Below are 26,192 nucleotides of genomic sequence, written 5' to 3'. Positions count from 1 at the left end.
AGGAGCGCAGGCGTCAGCGGGAGGCGGGTTGAGTGAGCTGCAGCAGATCTTAACCGCCTTCAAGGCCCGGTTAGAATTAGTGACCGAGCAGAGTGTCCTCCTTAATCGGAGGGTGGAGGCTCTCACCGCCAGGGTGGAAGCGCGCGATCAGGGCGCTGCTGCAGCCACTCCTCTGGCTGGTCCTGGGCCTGTATCAGACGTTCCACTGGTCGTTCAACGAACCCCCCCACGTCCCCTGAAGCATACATAAGCCCTCCGGAACCGTACGGGGGCTGTGTCGAGACGTGCGCAGACTTCCTCATGCAGTGTTCGCTCGTCTTTTCACAGCGCCCCGTCATGTACGCATCGGACGCTAGCCGGGTGGCTTATGTTATTAATTTGCTTCGAGGAGAGGCACGCGCATGGGCTACGGCGCTTTGGGAGCAGAATTCACGGCTCCTAACGTCTTATGCTGGGTTTGTACGGGAATTCAAACAAGTGTTTGATCATCCCAACAGAGGCGAGACCGCTTCGAACGTGCTGCTGTCGATGAGACAGGGGCGCCGTAGCGCAGCCGAGTATGCAGTCGGCTTCCGCATCGCGGCAGCGAGGTCCGGCTGGAATAACGTTGCGCTCCGCGCCGCCTTTGTAAATGGACTGTTCCCGGTCCTCAAGGAGCACCTACTGGCCAAGGAGGAACCGCGGGAATTTGACGGGCTGATCGATTTGGTTATACGTTTAGACAACCGTTTAAGCGAGCATCGTCGGGAGCAGGCCGGGAGGCATGACCGGGCACGAGTCGTCCCTCCCCCTTCCGGTTCCGACAAGGTGACGTCGTCCCCACGCTTCACTGCCAGAGAGCTCCGTGTGGCTACAGCTCCCCCTGCTGAGGAGGCTAGGGACACGAGCAGGGCCAAATTAAAATCAAACATCAGACAAAGGAGGCTGGCCCACGGGGAGTGTTTCGTCTGCGGCTCTTGCGAGCACATGCAGAAGGACTGCCCTAAAACGGTCAAACTACAACGCCCGTCCTTAGAAACTGGGCTAAGGGTGGGTCATAACACGCACGCGGGAAAACCCAGCAAATCTGCACGAATCCCAGTAACAATCCTTTGTGGGGATTTAACCCTTCATGCCCCAGCACTGATAGACACAGGGTCTGAAGGGAATCTGCTGGACAGCAGATGGGTAAAGGAAGTAGGGCTCCCTCTGGTGGCTCTGCCGGCACCATTGCAGGTGCAAGCACTAGATGGCACCCTGCTTCCATTAATCACACATCAGACACAACCAGTGACTTTGGTTGTGTCTGGGAATCACAGGGAGGAGATAGTGTTCCATGTAACACCTTCTACCTCCCGAGTGATTTTGGGCTTTCCATGGATGGTGAAGCACAATCCCCGGATTGATTGGCCGTCTGGGGTTGTGACGCAGTGGAGCGAAACCTGCCACCGGGAGTGCTTAGGATCCTCGGTTCCTCCCGGCACTACGGCTAATGAGGAGGTCAAAGTTCCCCCCAATCTATCGGCGGTGCCAAAGGAGTACCACGATCTTGCTGACGTTTTCAGCAAAGATCTGGCACTCACTCTTCCCCCGCACCGACCGTATGATTGTGCCATCGATTTGGTCCCGGGCGCTGAGTACCCGTCCAGCAGGCTGTACAACCTCTCACGTCCGGAACGCGAATCAATGGAGACCTACATCCGGGACTCCTTAGCTGCCGGGCTGATCTGGAACTCCACCTCCCCGATGGGTGCTGGTTTCTTTTTTGTGGGCAAGAAAGACGGCGGACTCCGTCCATGCATTGATTACAGAGGGCTGAACGAGATCACGGTTCGCAACCGATACCCGTTACCTCTGTTAGATTCAGTGTTCACGCCCCTGCATGGAGCCCAAATTTTCACAAAATTGGATCTTAGAAACGCGTACCACCTGGTTCGGATCCGGAAGGGAGACGAATGGAAGACGGCATTCAACACCCCGTTAGGTCATTTTGAGTACCTGGTCATGCCGTTCGGCCTCACTAACGCCCCCGCGACGTTCCAAGCTTTGGTAAATGACGTCTTGCGGGACTTCCTGCATCGGTTCGTCTTCGTATATCTGGACGATATACTCATCTTTTCCCCGGACCCTGAGACCCATGTCCAGCATGTACGTCAGGTCCTACAGCGGTTGTTGGAGAACCGGCTGTTTGTGAAGGGCGAGAAGTGCGAGTTCCACCGCACTTCTTTGTCCTTCCTGGGGTTCATCATCTCCTCCAACTCCGTCGCCCCTGATCCGGCTAAGGTTGCGGCGGTGAGAGATTGGCCCCAACCAACAAGCCGCAGGAAACTACAGCAGTTCCTAGGCTTTGCAAATTTCTACAGGAGGTTCATTAAAGGTTACAGTCAGGTAGTTAGCCCCCTGACTGCCCTGACCTCCACCAAGGTCCCCTTCGCCTGGTCGGATCAGTGCGAAGCCGCGTTCCAGGAGTTGAAACGCCGGTTCTCGACTGCACCAGTTCTGGTGCAGCCTGATCCTGATCGCCAGTACATAATAGAGGTGGACGCCTCTGACTCAGGGATAGGAGCCGTGCTGTCCCAGAGCGTGGAGGCTGATAAAGTCCTCCATCCTTGTGCCTTTTATTCCCGCAGGTTGACCCCAGCTGAACAGAACTATGACGTCAGCAATCGGGAACTTCTTGTGGTGAAGGAGGCTCTTGAAGAGTGGAGACACCTGCTGGAGGGGGCATCGTTGCCCTTCACGGTTTTCACTGACCATCGGAACCTGGAGTACATCTGGACCGCCAAGCGGCTGAACCCCAGGCAAGCCCGCTGGTCTCTGTTCTTCGGGCGCTTTGACTTCCAGATCACGTATCGCCCCGGGACCAAGAACCAAAAACCAGATGCATTGTCCCGGGTACACGAAGAAGAAGCCAAAGCGGGGCTGTCGAACCCCACCGAGACCATCATCCCCGAGTCCACTGTCGTGGCCACCCTCACCTGGGACGTGGAGAAGACCGTCCGGGAGGCCCTGACAAGGAGCCTGGACCCGGGGACTGGCCCCAAGAACAGACTGTACGTCCCACCAGAGGCAAGAGCTGCCGTATTGGACTTCTGTCACGGGTCCAGGCTCTCCTGTCATCCCGGAGTGCGTAGGACCGTGGCAGTAGTCCAGCAGCGCTTCTGGTGGGCGTCCCTGGAAACCGACGTCCGGGACTACGTCCAGGCCTGTACCATCTGCGCCAGGGGCAAGGCAGACCATCGGAGGACGACGGGACTCCTCCAGCCCCTGCCGGTGCCTCATCGCCCCTGGTCTCACATCGGCCTGGACTTCATCACGGGCCTCCCGCCGTCCCAAGGCAACACCGTTATTCTCACGATAGTGGACCGGTTCTCCAAGGCGGCCCACTTCGTGGCCCTCCCGAAGCTCCCGACAGCCCAGGAGACGGCAGACCTTCTGCTCCACCACGTCATGCGGCTGCATGGGATACCATCGGACATCGTTTCAGATCGTGGTCCCCAGTTCTCTTCGCAGGTGTGGAAGAGTTTCTGTAAGGAGCTGGGGGCCACCGTGAGTCTCTCGTCCGGGTACCACCCCCAGACCAACGGCCAGGCAGAGCGGGCTAACCAGGAGTTGGAACAGGCCCTTCGCTGCGTCACCTCCGCGCACCCGGCGGCCTGGAGTCACCATCTGGCCTGGATCGAGTATGCCCATAACAGCCAAGTCTCGTCTGCTACCGGCCTCTCCCCTTTTGAGGCATGTTTGGGGTTCCAGCCCCCATTGTTCCCGCTGGTGGAGGGAGAGGTCGGTGTGCCCTCGGTCCAGGCCCACCTCAGGAGGTGCCGCCGGGTGTGGCGGACCGCCCACTCTGCCCTGTTAAAAGCCCGGACGAGGGCCAAGACCCATGCGGACCGCCGACGTTCCCCGGCCCCAACATACCAGCCCGGGCAGGAGGTGTGGCTCTCGACCAAGGACATCCCTTTGTGTGTCGACTCCCCAAAACTGAAGGACAGATTCATCGGACCCTTTCGTATCCTCAAGATCATCAACCCGGCCGCAGTGAAGCTACAACTCCCGGCTTCACTGCGGATTCACCCTGTCTTTCATGTCTCCCGTCTCAAACCACACCACACCTCGCCCCTCTGTACTCCGGGACCTACGCCGCCTCCTGCCCGGCTCATTGACGGGGAGCCTGCCTGGACAGTCCGCAGGCTCCTGGACGTCCGTCGTAAGGGCCGGGGTTTCCAATATCTGGTGGACTGGGAGGGGTATGGACCTGAAGAACGCTCCTGGGTGAAGAGGAGCTTCATCCTGGACCCGGACCTCCTGGCCGAATTCTACACAAGACATCCGGACAAGCCTGGTCGGGCGCCAGGAGGCGCCCGTTGAAGGGGGGGTCCTGTTGTGTGGGCCGCTGAAGAGGAGGTACTGCTGGCCCACCACCACCAGAGGGCGCCCTGCTTGGAGTGCGGGCTCCAAGCACGAGAGGGCGCCAGACCCAGAAGAAGTGACAGCTGTCACTCATCCTCTGCACCAGCTGTCACTCGTTATCATCACTACCATAAAAACCGGACTGCAACTCCACCTCCCCGCCGAGAAATCGACTACCAGAACCAAGGTAATTTCTCTGCTGACTAATACGCTGTCTAACTTTGTTCTGTGTGCAGTCGCATTCCTGTGAAGACCCAGAAGAGGGACAAACAGGAGCTGCACGAGTGTGTGTGATTTGGAGGTGGAGGTGCTCCCTCCTAACGGTATCTGGACTATAGATTACTGAGTGTGCGGACTCACACTCACACATCATATTTCTGCTTTCTGCCAGCAGTACCAGGGTCGACAGTCGAAGACAGAGGCCACCTGGGGACTCGGGACTTGGCGGCTCCGGTGTTCTTCAGGCCGTTGGTGGTGGAAGCCGTGTGGGACGCGGCTTCTCTCTCGTCGGGCGTCTTCTATCTTCGAGCCTGCCCACACTTCACCTGGTGTTTATTGACTGTGAAATTAAGACACGTTTCGTTGTGTAATATCACAACATTAAATTGTTACCTTTTGGCTTACTCATTGTCCGTTCATTTGCGCCCCCTGTTGTGGGTCCGTGCTACGACACCTTCCCAACAGTTACAGTCGGTTTAAAGACCGCCCACAGCTGCTGAGAGCGCACCGCGCTCCACGTGCTGATCGACAGGCTGAATCAACCAGATCATTTCCAACGTGAAGGCTTTGTTGATCCGGGACGTCGTCTGACTTCCACAAAAAAAGGAAGAAGGCGTAGACATCAGCACTTTTTCAGCACATTCCACTGTTAAAGTTTTTTTTTTCATGGAAAGAAAAGCGGACGGATGCGCCACCGTGCCGTTCATGGCCATGCGGCTCCACCGCGACGCGCAGAATTCCTCCGCTCCTCTTTCCATGACAAAAACTCCTATAACAGTGGAATGTGCCGTTCATTTCCAAACTGGACGCTGTGTTTTATCCGGGACGTCCTCTGACTAGCACCAGAATTGTGGAAGACGTGGACATCAGCACTTTTTCGGCACATTGAGACAGACGTGCGGAGGAATTCCGCGCGTCGCGGTGGAGCAGCATGGCACAAAGCAACGCCATGATGAAGCCTCACAGGACATGTTCTGGCATGTCCAGCTCATCCACAATTTCTCGGTTAGTCACACGAATGAAAACCCACCGACAGCCGTCTGAAAGCCACCTGAAAGCCATCCTGAGAGACCAACACAGAGGTGGTTTTGTCCCGCGCCATGAACGGCACGGTGGCGCATCCGTCCGCTTTTCTTTCCATGAAAAAAAAAACTTTAACAGTGGAATGTGCCGAAAAAGTGCTGATGTCCATGCCTTCTTCTTTTTTTTGTGGAAGTCAGACGACGTCCCGGATCAACAAAGCCTTCACGTTGGAAATGATCTGGTTGTTTTAGCCTGTCGATCGGCGCTTGGAGCACAGCGCGCTCTCAGCAGCTGTGGGCGGTCTTTAAACTGGCTGTAACACTCCTTAATCTGTGTAATCCCCCATAAAATCCCTGAAAGCCAATAAAATTTTCCGAATGGTGTCCACCTGGAGGTCTCTCACAGTTTCTGGAAAAATTTGATGCAGAAAAGCTCCAAATCGTTCAGACATTTATTCGCAATAAAAATCCGACGAGAGGGGTGGACCACTGCTCACACAAAGCCTGCTCACAGGCGAATGACGCAACCGACAAGCGTGAAAAAACTCACGCATGTGCACGAAGGTTCAAGCTTGGCTGATGCAATCACACGTGATTCAAATCCATATGGTTTTTGAAAAAAATTAAAAGGTCAGATACTTTTCTGACAGACCTCGTAGTTAAAAAATAATCCACCTTACTCAACCACCTCAAAGCTCCCAGCATGATTAGCTGACAATCAGTATTCATAATTCATAATATAAATGTTCACCCGGGTGTGCAGGGTGTGATGCGTCCTTTCAGTTAGTATGCGTTACCCACACATGACTGTACGTGTGTGAATGGACTCGTCTGGGATAAAATCATTCATTTGTTTGCTGACCTGGGTTGAAGAGAATGAGGAACTTGATGCAGGCAAACTCTTGGCAATCCACTTTTAGCAGATGGAACTTCTCTGTCAAGTCCCGTCCTCTCTGGACCAGGTCGGTTAAAATAGGTCCAGCACAAGATGTTATAACTGACAGCGCCACCTGACCAAAAAACAACAACAACAAAATGAGAGTGAACAGTCGAAGATCATCTCCTCTTTGTCTAAACAGCTGGACGACTCCTGCTCCACACCCACACATACTCAGGTCAGGTCTGGGAACATGTTCTGGTACTGCATGCTGCTGGATCCACCACACTGCAGAACCACCCTGGGTTCTGGGTGGCAATCACCCATGCAGACAACCTGTCCATCCCCAAACTCTGCAAGTAGCCACTGTAGTCTACTCACTGCAGTCAGGTGACACATGGGCATCTCATTGGCGTGTTTCAGTTGCTGAGGTGCACAACACTGAGGAACCTGTATGTTGGATCACGCACAGAAAAACACACCACATGGCCATAACATTTAACAACTGACATTCATTTCATTTGACACAAAGTCATTCCAGCAGGAGCAAAGGATCCTCCAGAGAGACCAAGCACAAAAGACTGAGGTTAGTGGTTCACACCCATTCGGTAAGACTGGAAGCACCAGGACCCAAAAGTTGGACCTTTGTTCTCCTGCAAAGGTATCAGCATCACCAAACACCTCTATCTTGTGACCTCATGACTCAGTAAGCTCTTCCCAGGTATCTACTGATCAAAGACCAAGAGAAAGTTTGAAGAGGAGAAACTTTGACACTTGATGGTTTTGCCCTAGAAGTCACCGAAAGCTTCAATGTTAAGACAACTGCAAGCCCAGACACTCAGTTTCCATAATGGGCCATCCACTGATTCCACAAAGATCACAGCATTGTTCAAAAAGCCGAGGTCAGTGAATCTTTCCTGACTGACTAAGTTGCTGGGCTGCAAAATCTCCAAAAATCAATTTAAATATAAATGCAGTCCATGTACAGTGTCCAACACCAAGTCCATGCAAGCACTGAACAGCCAGAGTCAGAAGACACCAGTGATGAACACCACAATTTTCTGGGAAGCCAGAGACTCTGTCCAACAGCAGTCAAAGCACCCGCTGAAGGTAACCTGTAATACCCATGAGATTATTGCAGATCCTGTAGATTCTCAGGATGTTATACAGATCAATGAGGCATTGCTGAAAATCATTCTTGGTTTCAGTGAGTACTCACAGACGTAGGATACAGTCAGTGGTTGAGTTTTGGGGTGTGGAGCCAGACTATTCTAGAAGCTCAGATGAAACACTGTTAAGAGAGACCCTTGCAAGTATGGCACTGGCACAGAGAGTATTTTAATGCCCCTGTTTTTGTTGCAGTTCTTGTGACCAATTTTCCTTTCTACAGAGCAGGGTTGTCCAAATCTGTTCCTGGAGGCCAGGTTCTGTTCTTACATGTTTTCAATCTGTAGTGATCAAACCCATTTTTAAGAAACTTCACTTAGGTCTGGGTTCATTGATAAATTACTCAATATCGATATCGACTCTATCCTTCTGGTGTGAAATTGTTGAAAAAGTGGTTTCACAGAAGTTTGTGGATGATCTTGCTGACACTGATCTCTCTGAACCATTTTGGTCCTTGTTTAGAATGCAACATTCCCAAAGACAGCACTTACTAAAGTGGTGAATGACCTTTTGCTTGTGTCATGTTTGACACAGTCAGTCATCGTATATTACTGGGTGGGCTTGAGAATTCTTTTGGTACTACTGGCCATGTTCCCTCGTGCTTGACATCTTACTTATCTAGTCACTCTCATTGTGTCTTGTATGACAATGTTACTTCAAATCTTGTTCCAGTAAAATATGAGGTGCCATGGGGATCTGTATTAGACCCTCTGCTATTCTCTGCTACATAGCACCTTTTGGTAAGATACTGTGTACAGAATTTTCTTTTCACTGCTATGCTGATGACACTGAGCTTTACATACCAATAAACACAGAAGACTAAGAACCGGATGTGTAGCAATTCTTACTCTTAAATTCTGACAAGACTGAGACGATGGTGGTGGGTACTGCAACACAGAGACATTAATTTAATAACCAGTTGCAGATTCGTATGTTATTCATCACAGTGATAAAGTGGAAAATCTCGGGGTGACCTTTGATCCCCACACTGCCTTTTGACCTAAACAGTCATTCATTCATTCTCTAGTCCTGCTTATTACAATTAAGGTCCACAGGGGAGCTGGAGCCTATCCCAGTGCTCAGTGGGTGAGAGGCGGGGTTTACCCTGGACAGGTTGCCAATCCATCAGAGGGCCACAAACAGACAGAGCAACACATTCACACTCTCACTCAGTGATGCAGAAACATTGATTCATGCCTTTGTTTCTTTGAGATTAGGTTACCATAATGTTCTATTTTCTGGTTTACCACAGTCCAGCATCAGAGGTCTCCAAATGGTTCAAAATGCTACAGCTGGAGTTCTGACTAGGAGAAGAAACTTTTAATGTAATTTAACCTTTATTCAACCAGGTTAGTCCGTTTAGATATTTTTGTGTGTTCAATTATAGTTTTCTTTATGTAGCAGGATGAAAGTCCCGGGTCCCAATTGAAAAGACGTTCCCGCTAGCTTGGCTAACGGGGAGTTCCCCTTTGGCTGACCTGGTAGAGGAAAGGTCTTTTGTGCGAGCCGCGTGGGTTCGATCCCCACCGTCGTCCCGGCCACGAAGGTCCTGCTGCTTCAATCTGGCGTCACGAACAGGATGTGGGTCACAGAGTATGCTAACATGCACCTGTGACTTCGGGACGAAGTCAAAAATGGTGGGGAGATGTGTAGCGGGATGAAAGTCCCGGGTCCCAATTGAAAAGACGTTCCCGCTAGCTTGGCTAACGGGGAGTTCCCCTTTGGCTGACCTGGTACAGGAACGGTCTTTTGTGCGAGCCGCGTGGGTTCGATCCCCACCGTCGTCCCAGCCACGAAGGTCCTGCTGCTTCATTTATTTGTTTTCTGTATTAATTTTGGTATTGAAGTAGTTATCTTACTCAGGATAGTGTTCTTAGTTTTCACTCTTCTTCTTACTTTCCTTTGTTCTGACTGTTGCTATGTGCATGTCGAACCAGATTTAACCAGTTTTTTACCATTTAAGACAAAGAGAGTTAGGTTATATTATAAATCATATATGTTCCGTTACTGTGCGGGTCTCAGGCAGGGGGTTGGAGCTCCCTCGAATGCCCACAGGGGCCAATAAGGGAAGGATTTTGCGAAATAAGGTCTGCCTCTGTCACGATTACGTAATCCTTTATAAAAACTGTTTGTGTCCATTGTTCTGGGTTCTGTAAGGGTGGATCTCATCTGTGAGAGAAATTCTACAGAATCCATGCCCGATGTTCTTTTTCACTGTGACTTTGAATAAATTTAAAAGTGCAGGAAAGTTTGAGTTTGTACTTTGTGAAGGGCAGTGTTACAGAAAGAACCGGGGGAAAAATAACAGTCCCATTGAGATCAAGATCTCTTTTGGAAAGGAGACTTGGACAGTTTTAAAGTTTCCAATCCACCTAACCTGCATGTCTTTAAATGTGGGAGGAAACCGGAGCACCTGGAGGGAACCCACGCAAACATGGGGAGAACATGCACACTCCACGCAGAAAGGCCACAGGTGGGAATCAAACTCATGACCGTCTTGCTGTGCGGCAACAGTGCTAACCACTAATCCACCGTGCTGTTTGATCATATTACCTTGATTTTGGCTTTCTGTCTGTGTGAGGCCAGATTTGAAGGTTTTGTTATTAACAAACAAAATCCTTGTATTGTATCTTAACCACTTGGCCACCACCCTGTAATGCATAAATCTGTAAAATATTAGTTTACCACAGATGTACAATGTGAGGTTCCAACACTGAGAGGGTCTGTAAACAATGTTCATTTAGCCTTTCAGCCAGAAGCAGTTTGCATTTGATGACAACCATATCAGGAGCCTAGACTATGGGCTGAAACTCCCCAAACCATCGTGATGCAGTTATTATAAAACAAATGTTGCATCAGCAGAAAATGACTAACCTCCTGCCCAGTGACGAGAAGCAGACTGCCTACTTTTCCATGCCGGACCTGCCGAGATATGATGTCCAGGACCAGCAGCTCACTCCAGCATGAATTAAGCAACTTCATCTGGTCACACACCTTTTCAGAAAAAAGACATTCATTCAAACATATAATGTGTCCAAAATGTCAAACAGTGGCTGCTTTTACCTTTAGACAGTCCTGAGCTAGCTCATGTCGCTGCTGCCAGATGCTAACTCATGTCGCTGCTGCCAGGCGTTAACTCATGTCGCTGCTGCCAGATGCTAACTCATGTCGCTGCTGCCAGACGCTAACTCATGTCGCTGCTGCCAGGCGCTAACTCATGTCGCTGCTGCCAGGCGCTAACTCATGTCGCTGCTGCCAGACGCTAACTCATGTCGCTGCTGCCAGACGCTAACTCATGTCACTACTGCCAGGCGCTCTTATATCGCTGCTATCAGGAGCTAACTCATGTCACTGCTGCCAGGCGCTAACTCATGTCACTGCTGTCAGATGCTAACTTATGCCACTGCTGCCAGACGCTAACTTATATCGCTGCTGCCAGGTGCTAACTTATATCGCTGCTATCAGGAGCTAACTCCAGGCGATAACTTATATCGCTGCTATCAGGCACTAACTCATGTCACTGCTGCCAGGCACTAACTCATGTCACTGCTGCCAGATGCTAACTTATGTCACTCCTGCCAGACGCTAACTTATATCGCTGCTATCAGGAGCTAACTCATGTCACTGCTGCCAGGCACTAGCTCATGTCGCTGCTGCCAGGCGCTAACTCATGTCACTGCTGCCAGACGCTAACTTATGTAGCGGGATGGAAGTCCCGGGTCCCAATTGAAAAGACGTTCCCGCTAGCTTGGCTAACGGGGAGTTCCCCTTTGGCTGACCTGGTAGAGGAACGGTCTTTTGTGCAAGCCGCGTGGGTTCGATCCCCACCGTCGTTCCGGCCACAAAGGTCCTGCTGCTTCAATCTGGCGTCACGAACAGGATGTGGGTCACAGAGTATGCTAACATGCACCTGTGACTTCGGGACAAAGTAAAAAATGGTGGGGAGATGTGTAGCGGGATGGAAGTCCCGGGTCCCAATTGAAAAGACGTTCCCGCTAGCTTGGCTAAGGGGGAGTTCCCCTTTGGCTGACCTGGTAGAGGAACGGTCTTTTGTGCGAGCCGCGTGGGTTCGATCCCCACCGTCGTCCCGGCCACGAAGGTCCTGCTGCTTCACTTATATCGCTGCTATCAGGAGCTAACTCATGTCACTGCTGCCAGGCACTAACTCATGTCTCTGCTGCCAGGCGCTAACTCATGTCACTGCTGCCAGACGCTAACTTATGTCACTGCTGCCAGACGCTAACTTATATCGCTGCTATCAGGAGCTAACTCATGTCACTGCTGCCAGGCAGTAGCTCATGTCTCTGCTGCCAGGCGCTAACTCATGTCACTGCTGCCAGACGCTAACTTATATCGCTGCTATCAGGAGCTAACTCATGCCACTGCTGCCAGGCGCTAACTCATGTCACTGCTGTCAGATGCTAACTTATGCCACTGCTGCCAGACGCTAACTTATATCGCTGCTGCCAGGTGCTAACTTATATCGCTGCTATCAGGAGCTAACTCCAGGCGATAACTTATATCGCTGCTATCAGGCACTAACTCATGTCACTGCTGCCAGGCACTAACTCATGTCACTGCTGCCAGATGCTAACTTATGTCACTCCTGCCAGACGCTAACTTATATCACTGCTATCAGGAGCTAACTCATGTCACTGCTGCCAGGCACTAGCTCATGTCGCTGCTGCCAGGCGCTAACTCATGTCACTGCTGCCAGACGCTAACTTATGTAGCGGGATGGAAGTCCCGGGTCCCAATTGAAAAGACGTTCCCGCTAGCTTGGCTAACGGGGAGTTCCCCTTTGGCTGACCTGGTAGAGGAACGGTCTTTTGTGCGAGCCGCGTGGGTTCGATCCCCACCGTCGTTCCGGCCACAAAGGTCCTGCTGCTTCAATCTGGCGTCACGAACAGGATGTGGGTCACAGAGTATGCTAACATGCACCTGTGACTTCGGGACAAAGTAAAAAATGGTGGGGAGATGTGTAGCGGGATGGAAGTCCCGGGTCCCAATTGAAAAGACGTTCCCGCTAGCTTGGCTAACGGGGAGTTCCCCTTTGGCTGACCTGGTAGAGGAACGGTCTTTTGTGCGAGCCGCGTGGGTTCGATCCCCACCGTCGTCCCGGCCACGAAGGTCCTGCTGCTTCACTTATATCGCTGCTATCAGGAGCTAACTCATGTCACTGCTGCCAGGCACTAACTCATGTCTCTGCTGCCAGGCGCTAACTCATGTCACTGCTGCCAGACGCTAACTTATGTCACTGCTGCCAGACGCTAACTTATATCGCTGCTATCAGGAGCTAACTCATGTCACTGCTGCCAGGCACTAGCTCATGTCTCTGCTGCCAGGCGCTAACTCATGTCACTGCAGCCAGACGCTAACTTATATCGCTGCTATCAGGAGCTAACTCATGCCACTGCTGCCAGGCACTAGCTCATGTCGCTGCTGCCAAATGCTAACTTATGTCGCTGCTGCCAGGCGCTAACTCATGTCACTGCTGCCAGGCGCTAACTTATATCGCTGCTGCCAGGTGCTAACGTATATCGCTGCTATCAGGAGCTAACTCATGTCACTGCATTGAGGCACTAACTCACATCGCTGCCTCCGGGAGTTAACTCATATCGCCGCCTCCAGAAGCGAACTTGTTGCCGTCCTGAGCAACCTCATGTTATTACTATCCTGAGTTAGCTGATTGCTGTTGTTTAAGATCTGGAAAGGTGAATGACGGCGATTATTCTTGCACGGTTTTCAAACAGAGAAAAGAAGGGCGCTGCCATTTCTTTATAAGGCCGCTCAGAGGGAAATGACAAAGGTGGTCAAACAATGAGCAATAAAAGGAAATAATTCAAAGAAAGGAAGAAGAAAGAAGGAAAAAACAAAGTCACTATAATTCAATATGTTTATGAGTTCAGTGGTATGAATATTTCATGATGTGAAAGATGGAACATACCATTCAATGAGGCGAAAAAAGAATGAAGCAACAGAAAAGGGACTTAAATTTTGTTGTTCATCACTGGTGCTGATCTCAGTCAACTTGCAAAAAAACCCCAATTCTGACAATGTACCAATGACATGATGTCGTTCTTGTGCCGAATTCAGCACAGACTGCCGTCTGCTGTCCTCACTCCTGTGAAAAATCACATCAGAAATTTGTCCAGCATTTCATCCTAACAGCTCTTCATGCCTCCAGATGGTTACAGTGTATCTATCTTTGTTAGTTGGCTATGTACCACAGGCCTTTAAGGTGGCAGTAATTAAACCATTACTTAAAAAGCCATCACTTGACCCAGCTATCTTAGCTAATTATAGGCCAATCTCCAACCTTCCTTTTCTCTCAAAGATTCTTGAAAGGGTAGTTGTAAAACAGCTAACTGATCATCTGCAGAGGAATGGTCTATTTGAAGAGTTTCAGTCAGGTTTTAGAACTCATCATAGTACAGAAACAGCATTAGTGAAGGTTACAAATGATCTTCTTATGGCTTCGGACAGTGGACTCATCTCTGTGCTTGTTCTGTTAGACCTCAGTGCAGCTTTTGATACTGTTGACCATAAAATTTTATTACAGAGATTAGAGCATGTCATAGGTATTAAAGGCACTGCGCTGCGGTGGTTTGAATCATATTTGTCTAATAGATTACAGTTTGTTCATGTAAATGGGGAATCTTCTTCACAGACTAAAGTTAATTATGGAGTTCCACAAGGTTCTGTGCTAGGACCAATTTTATTCACTTTATACATGCTTCCCTTAGGCAGTATTATTAGACGGTATTGCTTAAATTTTCATTGTTACGCAGATGATACCCAGCTTTATCTATCCATGAAGCCAGAGGATACACACCAATTAGCTAAACTGCAGGATTGTCTTACAGACATAAAGACATGGATGACCTCTAATTTCCTGCTTTTAAACTCAGATAAAACTTAAGTTAAAAAAACTTAAGATAAAAGTTATTGTACTTGGCCCCACAAATCTTAGAAGCATGGTGTCTAACCAGATCGTTACTCTGGATGGCATTTCCCTGATCTCTAGTAATACTGTGAGAAATCTTGGAGTCATTTTTGATCAGGATATGTCATTCAAAGCGCATATTAAACAAATATGTAGGACTGCTTTTTTGCATTTACGCAATATCTCTAAAATCAGAAAGGTCTTGTCTCAGAGTGATGCTGAAAAACTAATTCATGCATTTATTTCCTCTAGGCTGGACTATTGTAATTCATTATTATCAGGTTGTCCTAAAAGTTCCCTAAAAAGCCTTCAGTTGGTTCAGAATGCTGCAGCTAGAGTACTGACGGGGACTAGAAGGAGAGAGCATATCTCACCCGTGTTGGCCTCTCTTCATTGGCTTCCTGTTAATTCTAGAATAGAATTTAAAATTCTTCTTCTTACTTATAAGGTTTTGAATAATCAGGTCCCATCTTATCTTAGGGACCTCGTAGTACCATATTACCCCATTAGAGCGCTTCGCTCTCAGACTGCGGGCTAACTTGTAGTTCCTAGGGTTTGTAAGAGTAGAATGGGAGGCAGAGCCTTCAGCTTTCAGGCTCCTCTCCTGTGGAACCAGCTCCCAATTCAGATCAGGGAGACAGATACCCTCTGTACTTTTAAGATTAGGCTTAAAACTTTCCTTTTCGCTAAGGCTTATTGTTAGGGCTGGATCGGGTGACCCTGGACCATCCCTTGGTTATGCTGCTTTAGACGTAGATTGTGGGGGGGTTCCCATGATGCACTGTTTCTCTTTTTGCTCCGTATGCATCACTCTGCATTTAATCATTAGTGATCGATCTCTGCCCCCCTTCACGGCATGTCTTTTTCCTGGTTTTTTCCCTCAGCCCCAGCCAGTCTCAGCAGAAGACTGCCCCTCCCTGAGCCTGGTTCTGCTGGAGGTTTCTTCCTGTTAAAAGGGAGTTTTTCCTTCCCACTGTGGCCAAGTGTTTGCTCATAGGGGGTCGTTTTGACCGTTGGGGTTTTTCATAATTATTGTATGGCCTTGCCTTACAATATAATGCGCCTTGGGGCAACTGTTTGTTGTGATTTGGCGCTATATAAGAAAAAAGTTGATTGATTGATTGATAGTGGATTTTTTTTTTGTGTTAGAAAAATTAGCATCGTCAATTACCTCCTTCAAATCGTCGTCTGCCAGCAAAACTAACGCTGCCATGTTTAGCTAAACGCTGCCCACAGTAGTGTGAGCGCACGCAGTGGTCGAGGTGTGCAATAGCACATTTCATATAGCACCAAAATTGCACACTAAAAGAACTATTGCACGGTCAATGAAACACAACGACAAATGGTACGAATAATCCATGTCACGTGACCTACAACCCACCAATTAAATTTTGGCATGAGCCCCTTGAACAACCGCCTTCTTTGCAAGTGCTGGACTGTCGTTGTAAAGTGCACATCTTAGTGGAGGCTCATTTGGCATGACATAAAAATTTTTTTTTTTTATGGTAAAAGCAAAAACTTACCTCATTCTGTTAGAATATTATTTAACGTGTAGGTGATGCAAGATATATATATATATATATACATATTGAGTGTTTAAGAATAAAATTAAACAACAAATTTGAAATTGATCCTTTCCCGGTGCGTCGAAGTGGAAAGATATCAAACAGTGATCAAGGTGCCGTTTGAACCGCAGTCTGACTGCAGTCTAAGCATTCGATATGTCACCCGAACAGCATTCAAAACAATCTGATTGCTGATTTTTTGATCCAGCCTGCTGAAGTTTGATCCAAATGACCAAAATTCAACCTGATTTTTTGATCCAGCCTCCTGAACTTTGATCCAGATTACATAAATTTGTAATTTGGACTTGTTGGACTTGTGTCCAAAGCTCATGGAAATTACGACAATAGTGTGGGACAACTACATTTTGTTTAAAAAAATCACAACAGTTGTATGACATTGAATACCCCAATTATGTTTTGATTATTTTACTAATATTTTATTCAGAGATATTTTAAAACATTAGAAAAACGTTTCTTTACCATTCATTTTTATCATTGAAGATCAAAAGTCTGGGTGTGGGACAAGCACAAAACGGCAATATTTGCATATAATGATGCTGAAAAAAGGTGAAAAAGTCATCATAGACTACTAGAACAAATTTCTTAACACACTTTCATTGTAAAGATAACTATAAAAGTGTGAAATTTCCCCTTTTTTCTGTTTTTCATACAATATGATCAAAGGACATAAGTGCCCGTAGTCTAAGAATCACCCTTAAATGCTTGTCAAAGTTTTTACAAAGTTGGGGCAGATTTGCTTCGACCAACGTCTGAGTGAGGCACTTCTGAGGAAATTTAGACTGAAACTTGACCTCGATCCATATACAAGGTCGACTTGTGCACCAGTATGTACGGTAGATATGGCGAGTTCATTAAATGATTCTTGATCTGTTGTTTGCACAGAGAATGTTGGTGATTTGATGGAGATGGTGGAGGCGATGACCACACAGGAGATAAGAAGATTGATGAGCAGCCCGAGAGACGGCCACTGAGCAGCAACTTTGAAAGACCAGAGAAACAGGAGCGGATTAGAGCACACGTCTCAGTTTCCATCTGTGTAGATGAGGTTCCACATGTGTAGTATTTTCCCTCCCATAAACTTGTGGGCCACTGAGACCAAAATAGTTTAGTTCCATATCACATTGTGTGACATCTGTCAGCATCTGATGGAAGGTAAACGATGTCTGTGGAAGAGACAGTAAAACTGGTACACGTTTAGAGACAAGACATTCAGAACACTGGAATATGTCAATTACTTTATTGTTCTCAGTTCTTCTATGTCTCGTATAACATGGTGCAGTTTTTGTGGTCCTGGCCGTTATCCAGTGTGGCTGCTGGTAACAGAAATATCTGCCTCGTCTGCAAACTTTGGGTTTGGGTTCTTCCTACAAGATTCACTACACAAGGCGGCCGTGGTACTTGGATTCTTCTCCCCAGGAACTCGTAGTGCCAGTGTACAAACTGCCGATACAGAGTGCACCGCCTCCAGTGGAAAAATAAGACAGTATATTCAGACCAGATGTTGTGAGAGTTTTCCATGTACTTATTTTTGATAGTGTTTTTGGAATTTAAATTGTGTTGCTATGATGAACAGTGACTGTAAGGATGTTTGCAGTTTTTGTTAATGTTATCCGCTAATACGAGATCTGAATAAATTGTAAATAAATTTTGGTTTTCTGGCACTACAATTGTCTTGGAGATAATAAAGAAAGTGGAGTATATTTGGGATGCACTTTACAGTTGGATATCGTTTTATGTTTTTATTTCCTGCTTCGTCCCGGTGATGCTGTCTGTAAGTGAAGTCGGCCATCTGCAGGACTTCCAGGTTCAAACAGACCGTTTGGAATCCTGCCTGCTCTGTGAGGCCCTGCTCCTCATCTGGACCACTGTATCCTGTTCCCCACAGCACCTTTCTAATTTTAGAGATATTGCATAAATGCAAAAAAGCAGTCCTACATATTTGTTTAATATGCGCTTTGAATGACATATCCTGATCAAAAATGACTCCAAGATTTCCCACAGTATTACTAGAGGTCAGGGTAATGCCATCCAGAGTAAGGATCTGGTTAGACACCATGTTTCTAAGATTTGTGGGGCCAAGTACAATAACTTCAGTTTTATCTGAGTTTAAAAGCAGGAAATTAGAGGTCATCCATGTCTTTATGTCTGTAAGACAATCCTGCAGTTTAGCTAATTGGTGTGTGTCCTCTGGCTTCATGGATAGATAAAGCTGGGTATCATCTGCGTAACAATGAAAATTTAAGCAATACCGTCTAATAATACTGCCTAAGGGAAGCATGTATAAAGTGAATAAAATTGGTCCTAGCACAGAACCTTGTGGAACTCCATAATTAACTTTAGTCTGTGAAGAAGATTCCCCATTTACATGAACAAATTGTAATCTATTAGACAAATATGATTCAAACCACCGCAGCGCAGTGCCTTTAATACCTATGGCATGCTCTAATCTCTGTAATACAATTTTATGTCAACAGCATCAAAAGCAGCACTGAGGTCTAACAGAACAAGCACAGAGATGAGTCCACTGTCCGAGGCCATAAGAAGATCATTTGTAACCTTCACTAATGCTGTTTCTGTACTATGATGAATTCTAAAACCTGACTGAAACTCTTCAAATAGACCATTCCTCTGCAGATGATCAGTTAGCTGTTTTACAACTACCCTTTCAAGAATTTTTGAGAGAAAAGGAAGGTTGGAGATTGGCCTATAATTAGCTAAGATAGCTGGGTCAAGTGATGGCTTTTTAAGTAATGGTTTAATTACTGCCACCTTAAAAGCCTGTGGTACATAGCCAACTAACAAAGATAGATTGATCATATTTAAGATCGAAGCATTAAATAATGGTAGGGCTTCCTTGAGCAGCCTGGTAGGAATGGGGTCTAATAGACATGTTGATGGTTTGGATGAAGTAACTAATGAAAATAACTCAGACAGAACAATCGGAGAGAAAGAGTCTAACCAAATACCGGCATCACTGAAAGCAGCCAAAGATAACGATACGTCTTTGGGATGGTTATGAGTAATTTTTTCTCTAATAGTTAAAATTTTGTTAGCAAAGAAAGTCATGAAGTCATTACTAGTTAAAGTTAATGGAATACTCAGCTCAATAGAGCTCTGACTCTTTGTCAGCCTGGCTACAGTGCTGAAAAGAAACCTGGGGTTGTTCTTATTTTCTTCAATTAGTGATGAGTAGAAAGATGTCCTAGCTTTACGGAGGGCTTTTTTATAGAGCAACAGACTCTTTTTCCAGGCTAAGTGAAGATCTTCTAAATTAGTGAGACGCCATTTCCTCTCCAACTTGTTGTGTGTTGGGGGGGGCGTGGCTGGATGTTTTGGTGTTCTTTTCTTTTCTTTGCTCTCCAGGTGGCATGAGGGCTGATTTGTCTGTGAAGAAGGTGCTGGCTGAAGAGTCTTCACCCTCATCAACATCATGGAAAGCACCTGTGCTTGGTGCTCACGTGCAACCTGGACGACTTGCAGCTGAAGCAGATAATTGGATGGCGTTCTGCATTTAAGTCATGTGTGATTCAAGCAGAACTGCCGGGAACTCGACCTTGTGACATTCGTTTGTGAGACGCTGAGGACCGCGCCTGGGTTTGACACATTGAGCCCGTGAAGCGGGGAGGGGTGAGGACACATGCTGTCAGCACACACGAAAGGTAATTAAGTGTTTAAGTACTTGTTGATAGTAACTTGGTGTTTTGTTACACAGTATACTGGAATTGTAAAGAGAATTGCGTAGTTTGCTTCTCACTGCTGTGGCGTGAAGGATAAGTGATCCTCCACTTGTTGTGAGAAGCTGCTCATTTGCATAAAGTAAAAAAAAGGCCACTGACCTGAGTGTGTTGCTGGCAGCGTGTGTTTATTGGAAGATATAGTTGTATCTGTTGATTTACCTCACCGTCTCTTTGCTTCACAGAGAATCAGTTTGTCGTGTCCACCTGGGGGGTGTTTGGCGGTGGTAGGAAGTCCAGGAGCGCCAGCTTTAATCCTTGCGGGCGCTGGAGAGCGAGCCACGGATCACTCCACCAGAGGGACGTTGTTTTTTTTATGTTTTTACACTTTTAAACACAGGTGTATAATAAATAGTTTTTGTTTGGAACCGCTTTCTGGTTATTTTTAGCGCTGGGTCCTGTCTGACGCAGGTTCGCTCCTCAATCCGCGTCGACACATAACAGTAGTTCCCGGCCATTCCATAATGGACCCAGCGGCAGAAGCGGTTCCTTTTGTCGAAAAAGTTCAGGAACACTTGGAGAACATACGGGAGCAATTACAGCATCTCGCGAACCAAATTAAACAAACAGATGCCCGTGTTATGGAGCTTGCAGCGCAAGCTGTTCTGCTTCCTGCTGCTCCAGCTGCGGCACTATCGATATCGGTGCCGATAACTCCGTCACCCACAGGTTGGAATGCCGCAGTTTTACGAGGCGTATTTGTGGACGGGTTAAATGAGTCATTAAAAGACGAGCTGGTGGTCCGTGATGAGCCAAACGATTTAGACGAGCTAATATCGTTGGTGATTCGTCTAGATGATCGGATGAAGGAGCGTGGACGCGAGAGAGGACGCCCATTAGAGCGTTTTTTTTTTGTCTCGGGGCTTTCCCCGACACAAAGCTGGGCCGCCTCTTCTTCACCCCACTGCGGCTCCTCCGACGGGACCTCCGGCTCCTCCTATTGACGAGCCCATGCAGCTCGGACGAGTCGAGATTCCTGTATTGCCCCGACACGGAAGCGTCAAGAGACATAACGGTGACGTAACTCCAAGTGTTCTGGGACAGGCAAAAGAACCCACATTAAAAAAAAAACGAATAAAAAAATAAATAAATAAAATTAAAAAAACATTTCTAGCACACGTAAATGTTTGGTTTCTTTAATCAGGGGTTATACTTGTTTGGGGAGGTAGGGGCGTATCTGGTGGAGTGATAGGCGGTTAGAAGCCCGCCTGGGCTCACTTACCTGTCAATTGTGTATGTGTTTTTAGGTATTTTCTGTTTGGGTTGTTGGGTCGTTTTGTTTTGTTGTTTTTATTTCTCTACATTCCTAACCCCAACCTCACTTGCCCTTAGACCGCTTGTCTTGTGGGTTGTGGGGTGGTGCAGGTTGGTCACGCTGAGCATTCTCAGAAGACCTCTGCACCTAGGGGGGGGGGGTGTTAGAGGCGTTCTTTTTGGTTTGGTTAGGGCCCGGTTCCACTCCAGCCTCGGTGAGCCTTTGGACCGACTGTCATGGGTGTTGCCGGGGTGTGGTGCAGCGGAGACATGCCTCAGTCGGAGGGGTGGGCCGATCTGTTGCTGTTTGCCATTTCGGTAGTTCCACCCCTCCCGAGTGGCTGGGGTATGGTCGAGTTGGGGCGCCGGACGTATTTCCGGTTCTCCGCTGCGCTTTGGGGTTGGAGCTGGGTTAGTTTTTACCTGTTCCCTTCTCCGGCTTACTATTTTGAGCCGTTTGCCAAAATAGAGCCGCCAAAGGGCTCTGGGAGGGACCTGGGGACTTTCGGGGTGCCGGGGAGGGCAACGGGGTTTTTGGTCGTTTTATATCCCCCCGGGGTTGTTTTTGGTTGTCCTCCGGGGGTTGGTTTTTGGTTTTATTTTGTTTCCTTCCGGGTTCCGCCTCCAGGGTTGATGGGACGGTCCTCTGGGGGGGGGATTGGCTTGGGACCGACCGGCCAAGTGTGACCGGATCTGGGGTTCTGGGGTTGTGGGGAGGGTGCCTCCTGGGGTTGATGATACGGTCCCCTGGGGGGCACCGTTTCACTCCATGTATACCTGGGGACCTTTGTGGGATCACGGTTTTGGCTGTTCCTCCTGGAACTGGCAATGAAGGCCTTCTGAGGGGGGGTTGGGCTCTGCAGGTCATTCTGGGGGGGTTGTTTGTTATTTTTCTTTTATGCATCTACGTTTGTACTGTGTTGTGGGACTGTATTGGGTTTTTGTGTTTTGGAGTTTTTCTTTTCCTCCCGGGGTTTGATGGGACGGTCCCCTGGGGAGGTTTTGGGTGGGTTTTATGTTTTTTTTGTGTGAGTGGACTTGTTCTGGGGAATGTTTTGGGGCTTTTGTTGATTCCAGCCGGCCTTCCAGCTGCGGTGCCTGTCTTGCCGTCTGCTTCCTGACGTGGACCCCGGAGGGAGGGGCTGTTCTCGGGCCTGGTCTGTTCGGTCGCCGGGAGGCTTCCCGTTGATGGGGGGGTACTGTTGTGTGTTGGGGGGGGGCGTGGCTGGATGTTTTGGTGTTCTTTTCTTTTCTTTGCTCTCCAGGTGGCATGAGGGCTGATTTGTCTGTGAAGAAGGTGCTGGCTGAAGAGTCTTCACCCTCATCAACATCATGGAAAGCACCTGTGCTTGGTGCTCACGTGCAACCTGGACGACTTGCAGCTGAAGCAGATAATTGGATGGCGTTCTGCATTTAAGTCATGTGTGATTCAAGCAGAACTGCCGGGAACTCGACCTTGTGACGTTCGTTTGTGAGACGCTGAGGACCGCGCCTGGGTTTGACACATCAAGCCCGTGAAGCGGGGAGGGGTGAGGACACATGCTGTCAGCACACACGAAAGGTAATTAAGTGTTTAAGTACTTGTTGATAGTAACTTGGTGTTTTGTTACACAGTATACTGGAATTGTAAAGAGAATTGCGTAGTTTGCTTCTCACTGCTGTGGCGTGAAGGATAAGTGATCCTCCACTTGTTGTGAGAAGCTGCTCATTTGCATAAAGTAAAAAAAAAAGGACACTGACCTGAGTGTGTTGCTGGCAGCGTGTGTTTATTGGAAGATATAGTTGTATCTGTTGATTTACCTCACCGTCTCTTTGCTTCACAGAGAATCAGTTTGTCGTGTCCACCTGGGGGGTGTTTGGCGGTGGTAGGAAGTCCAGGAGCGCCGGCTTTAATCCTTGCGGGCGCTGGAGAGCGAGCCGCGGATCACTCCACCAGAGGGACGTTGTTTTTTTTATGTTTTTACACTTTTAAACACAGGTGTATAATAAATAGTTTTTGTTTGGAACCGTTTTCTGGTTATTTTTAGCGCTGGGTCCTGTCTGACGCAGGTTCGCTCCTCAATCCGCGTCGACACATAACACAACTTACGGGTTATCTGCTTTAAGCTACGAGTTTGTGAGTTATACCACGGAGTCAGGCACTTCTGATTTAAAGCTCTCTTTTTCAGAGGAGCTACAGCATCCAAAGTTGTCTTCAATGAGGATGTAAAACTATTGACGAGATAATCTATCTCACTTACAGAGTTTAGGTAGCTACTCTGCACTGTGTTGGTATATGGCATTAGAGAACATAAAGAAGGAATCATATCCTTAAACCTAGTTACAGCGCTTTCTGAAAGACTTCTAGTGTAATGAAACTTATTCCCCACTGCTGGGTAGTCCATCAGAGTAAATGTAAATGTTATTAAAAAATGATCAGACAGAAGGGAGTTTTCAGGGAATACTGTTAAGTCTTCAATTTCCATACCATAAGTCAGAACAAGATCTAAGATATGATTAAAGTGGTGGGTGGACTCATTTACATTTTGAGCAAAGCCAATAGAGTCTAATAATAGATTAAATGCAGTGTTGAGGCTGTCATTCTCAGCATCTGTGTGGATGTTAAAATCGCCCACTATAATTATCTTATCTGAGCTAAGCACTAAGTCAGACAAAAGGTCTGAAAATTCACAGAGAAACTCACAGTAACGACCAGGTGGACGATAGATAATAACAAATAAAACTGGTTTTTGGGACTTCCAATTTGGATGGACAAGACTAAGAGTCAAGCTTTCAAATGAATTAAAGCTCTGTCTGGGTTTTTGATTAATTAATAAGCTGGAATGGAAGATTGCTGCTAATCCTCTGCCTCGGCCTGTGCTACGAGCATTCTGACAGTTAGTGTGACTCGGGGGTGTTGACTCATTTAACCTAACATATTCATCCTGCTGTAACCAGGTTTCTGTAAGGCAGAATAAATCAATATGTTGATCAATTATTATATCATTTACTAACAGGGACTTAGAAGAGAGAGACCTAATGTTTAATAGACTACATTTAACTGTTTTAGTCTGTGGTGCAGTTGAAGGTGCTATATTATTTTTTCTTTTTGAATTTTTATGCTTAAATAGATTTTTACTGGTTGTTGGTGGTCTGGGAGCAGGCACCGTCTCTACGGGGATGGGGTAATGAGGGGATGGCAGGGGGAGAGAAGCTGCAGAGAGGTGTGTAAGACTACAACTCTGCTTCCTGGTCCCAACCCTGGATAGTCACGGTTTGGAGGATTTAAGAAAATTGGCCAGATTTCTAGAAATGAGAGCTGCTCCATCCAAAGTGGGATGGATGCCGTCTCTCCTAACAAGACCAGGTTTTCCCCAGAAGCTTTGCCAATTATCTATGAAGCCCACCTCATTTTTGGACACCACTCAGACAGCCAGCAATTCAAGGAGAACATGCGGCTAAACATGTCACTCCCGGTCCGATTGGGGAGGGGCCCAGAGAAAACTACAGAGTCCGACATTGTTTTTGCAAAGTTACACACCGATTCAATGTTAATTTTAGTGACCTCCGATTGGTGTAACCGGGTGTCATTACTGCCGACGTGAATTACAATCTTACCAAATTTACACTTAGCCTTAGCCAGCAGTTTCAAATTTCCTTCAGTGTCGCCTGCTCTGGCCCCCGGAAGACAATTGACTATGGTTGCTGGTGTCGCTAACTTCACATTTCTCAAAACAGAGTCGCCAATAACCAGAGTTTGATCCTCGGCGGGTGTGTCGTCGAGTGGGGAAAAATGGTTAGAAATGTGAACGGGTTGGCGGTGTACACGGGGCTTCTGTTTAGGACTACGCTTCCTCCTCACAGTCACCCAGTCAGCCTGCTTTCCCGGCTGCTCGGGATCTGCCAGAGGGGAACTAACGGCGGCTAAGCTACCTTGGTCCGCACCGACTACAGGGGCCTGGCTAGCTGTAGAATTTTCCACAGTGCGGAGCCGAGTCTCCAATTCGCCCAGCCTGGCCTCCAAAGCTATGAATAAGCTACACTTATTACAAGTACCGTTACTGCTAAAGGAGGCCGAGGAATAACTAAACATTTCACACCCAGAGCAGAAAAGTGCAGGAGAGACAGGAGAAGCCGCCATGCTAAATCGGCTAAGAGCTAGTAGCTGCGCTAAGCTTGCGCATTCCTAAAAACACGCAAAGTGAATAATGTGTAAATAATTTAGAGGTGATTCAGCAGAAGGAGTGCTTTAGTTAAGGCACGTGAAGATTACACTGGGAAACAAATCGTTATCTAGATAACTAGATCAATCTAACTGCGCAGATTAAACAGCTAACAGATACAGAAAACCACCGCTGTGCTCCGGAACAGGAAGTGATACAATACCGCAGTGAGAGCCAACCACCAGTAGAGGTGGTTGGCTCTCACTGCGGTATTGGAGCTGCTGCAGGTTTCTTTAACATTTTTAACCATGTCATGACATTCATTACCAAATGGTACAATCTAGTGTATAAATTTATCTTTTAACTCTTTTTAATTTTTGAGTGGTAATATGTTTTGCTTCCATGTTTGTAGGGGATTCAGTCAGTCAGATGAGTTTAATCTTCCTCGATGAAAGAGAATGTTTGATTTGACTGATATCTGCCTGAATCAGACTGCAAAATATCTAATTTTTATTAATACATATGAATAAAATGTGTGACTTTTTAATCTTTATAAAATTCCTAATTTAGTTTAAAAGACTAAAACAGATTAATTCACTTATGGTTTGCTGCAATTTCAGAGACTATAAGGTTGTTCTTCTTTTGAGTGATTGAAATATATCTGTGTTGTCATGTACCAGGCAGCATCAATCACACAAATAAATGATAACATTTATATGACATTTATTAATAGTTTAATGAGAACTAACAAAAGAGATTACATTTTGTTCTGCTGGAATGAGGAAGTTTGTATATTTTACACACACACACACACACACACACACACACACACACACACACACACACACACACAACA

The 26,192-nt window shown here is 47.4% G+C and overlaps 1 protein-coding gene across 1 annotated transcript in view; it reads right to left on the bottom strand.

Annotated features, from left to right (window-relative positions):
• LOC117529140 (steroidogenic factor 1-like) overlaps positions 1-26,192 on the bottom strand; it is a 44,501-nt gene that overhangs the window by 1,834 nt on the left and 16,475 nt on the right. The window contains exons 4-5 of the mRNA XM_034191839.1: positions 10,549-10,713; positions 6,493-6,640 (exon numbers count right to left, since the gene is read on the bottom strand). Coding sequence (XP_034047730.1) covers positions 6,493-6,640; positions 10,549-10,713 — 313 coding nt within the window. The remainder of the gene's footprint in view (positions 1-6,492; positions 6,641-10,548; positions 10,714-26,192) is intronic.

Source organism: Thalassophryne amazonica, chromosome 17 (assembly GCF_902500255.1).
Source record: "Thalassophryne amazonica chromosome 17, fThaAma1.1, whole genome shotgun sequence".
In the NCBI taxonomy this organism is placed as follows: Eukaryota; Metazoa; Chordata; class Actinopteri; order Batrachoidiformes; family Batrachoididae; genus Thalassophryne; species Thalassophryne amazonica.
This window is presented reverse-complemented; position numbering and strand designations above follow the sequence as displayed.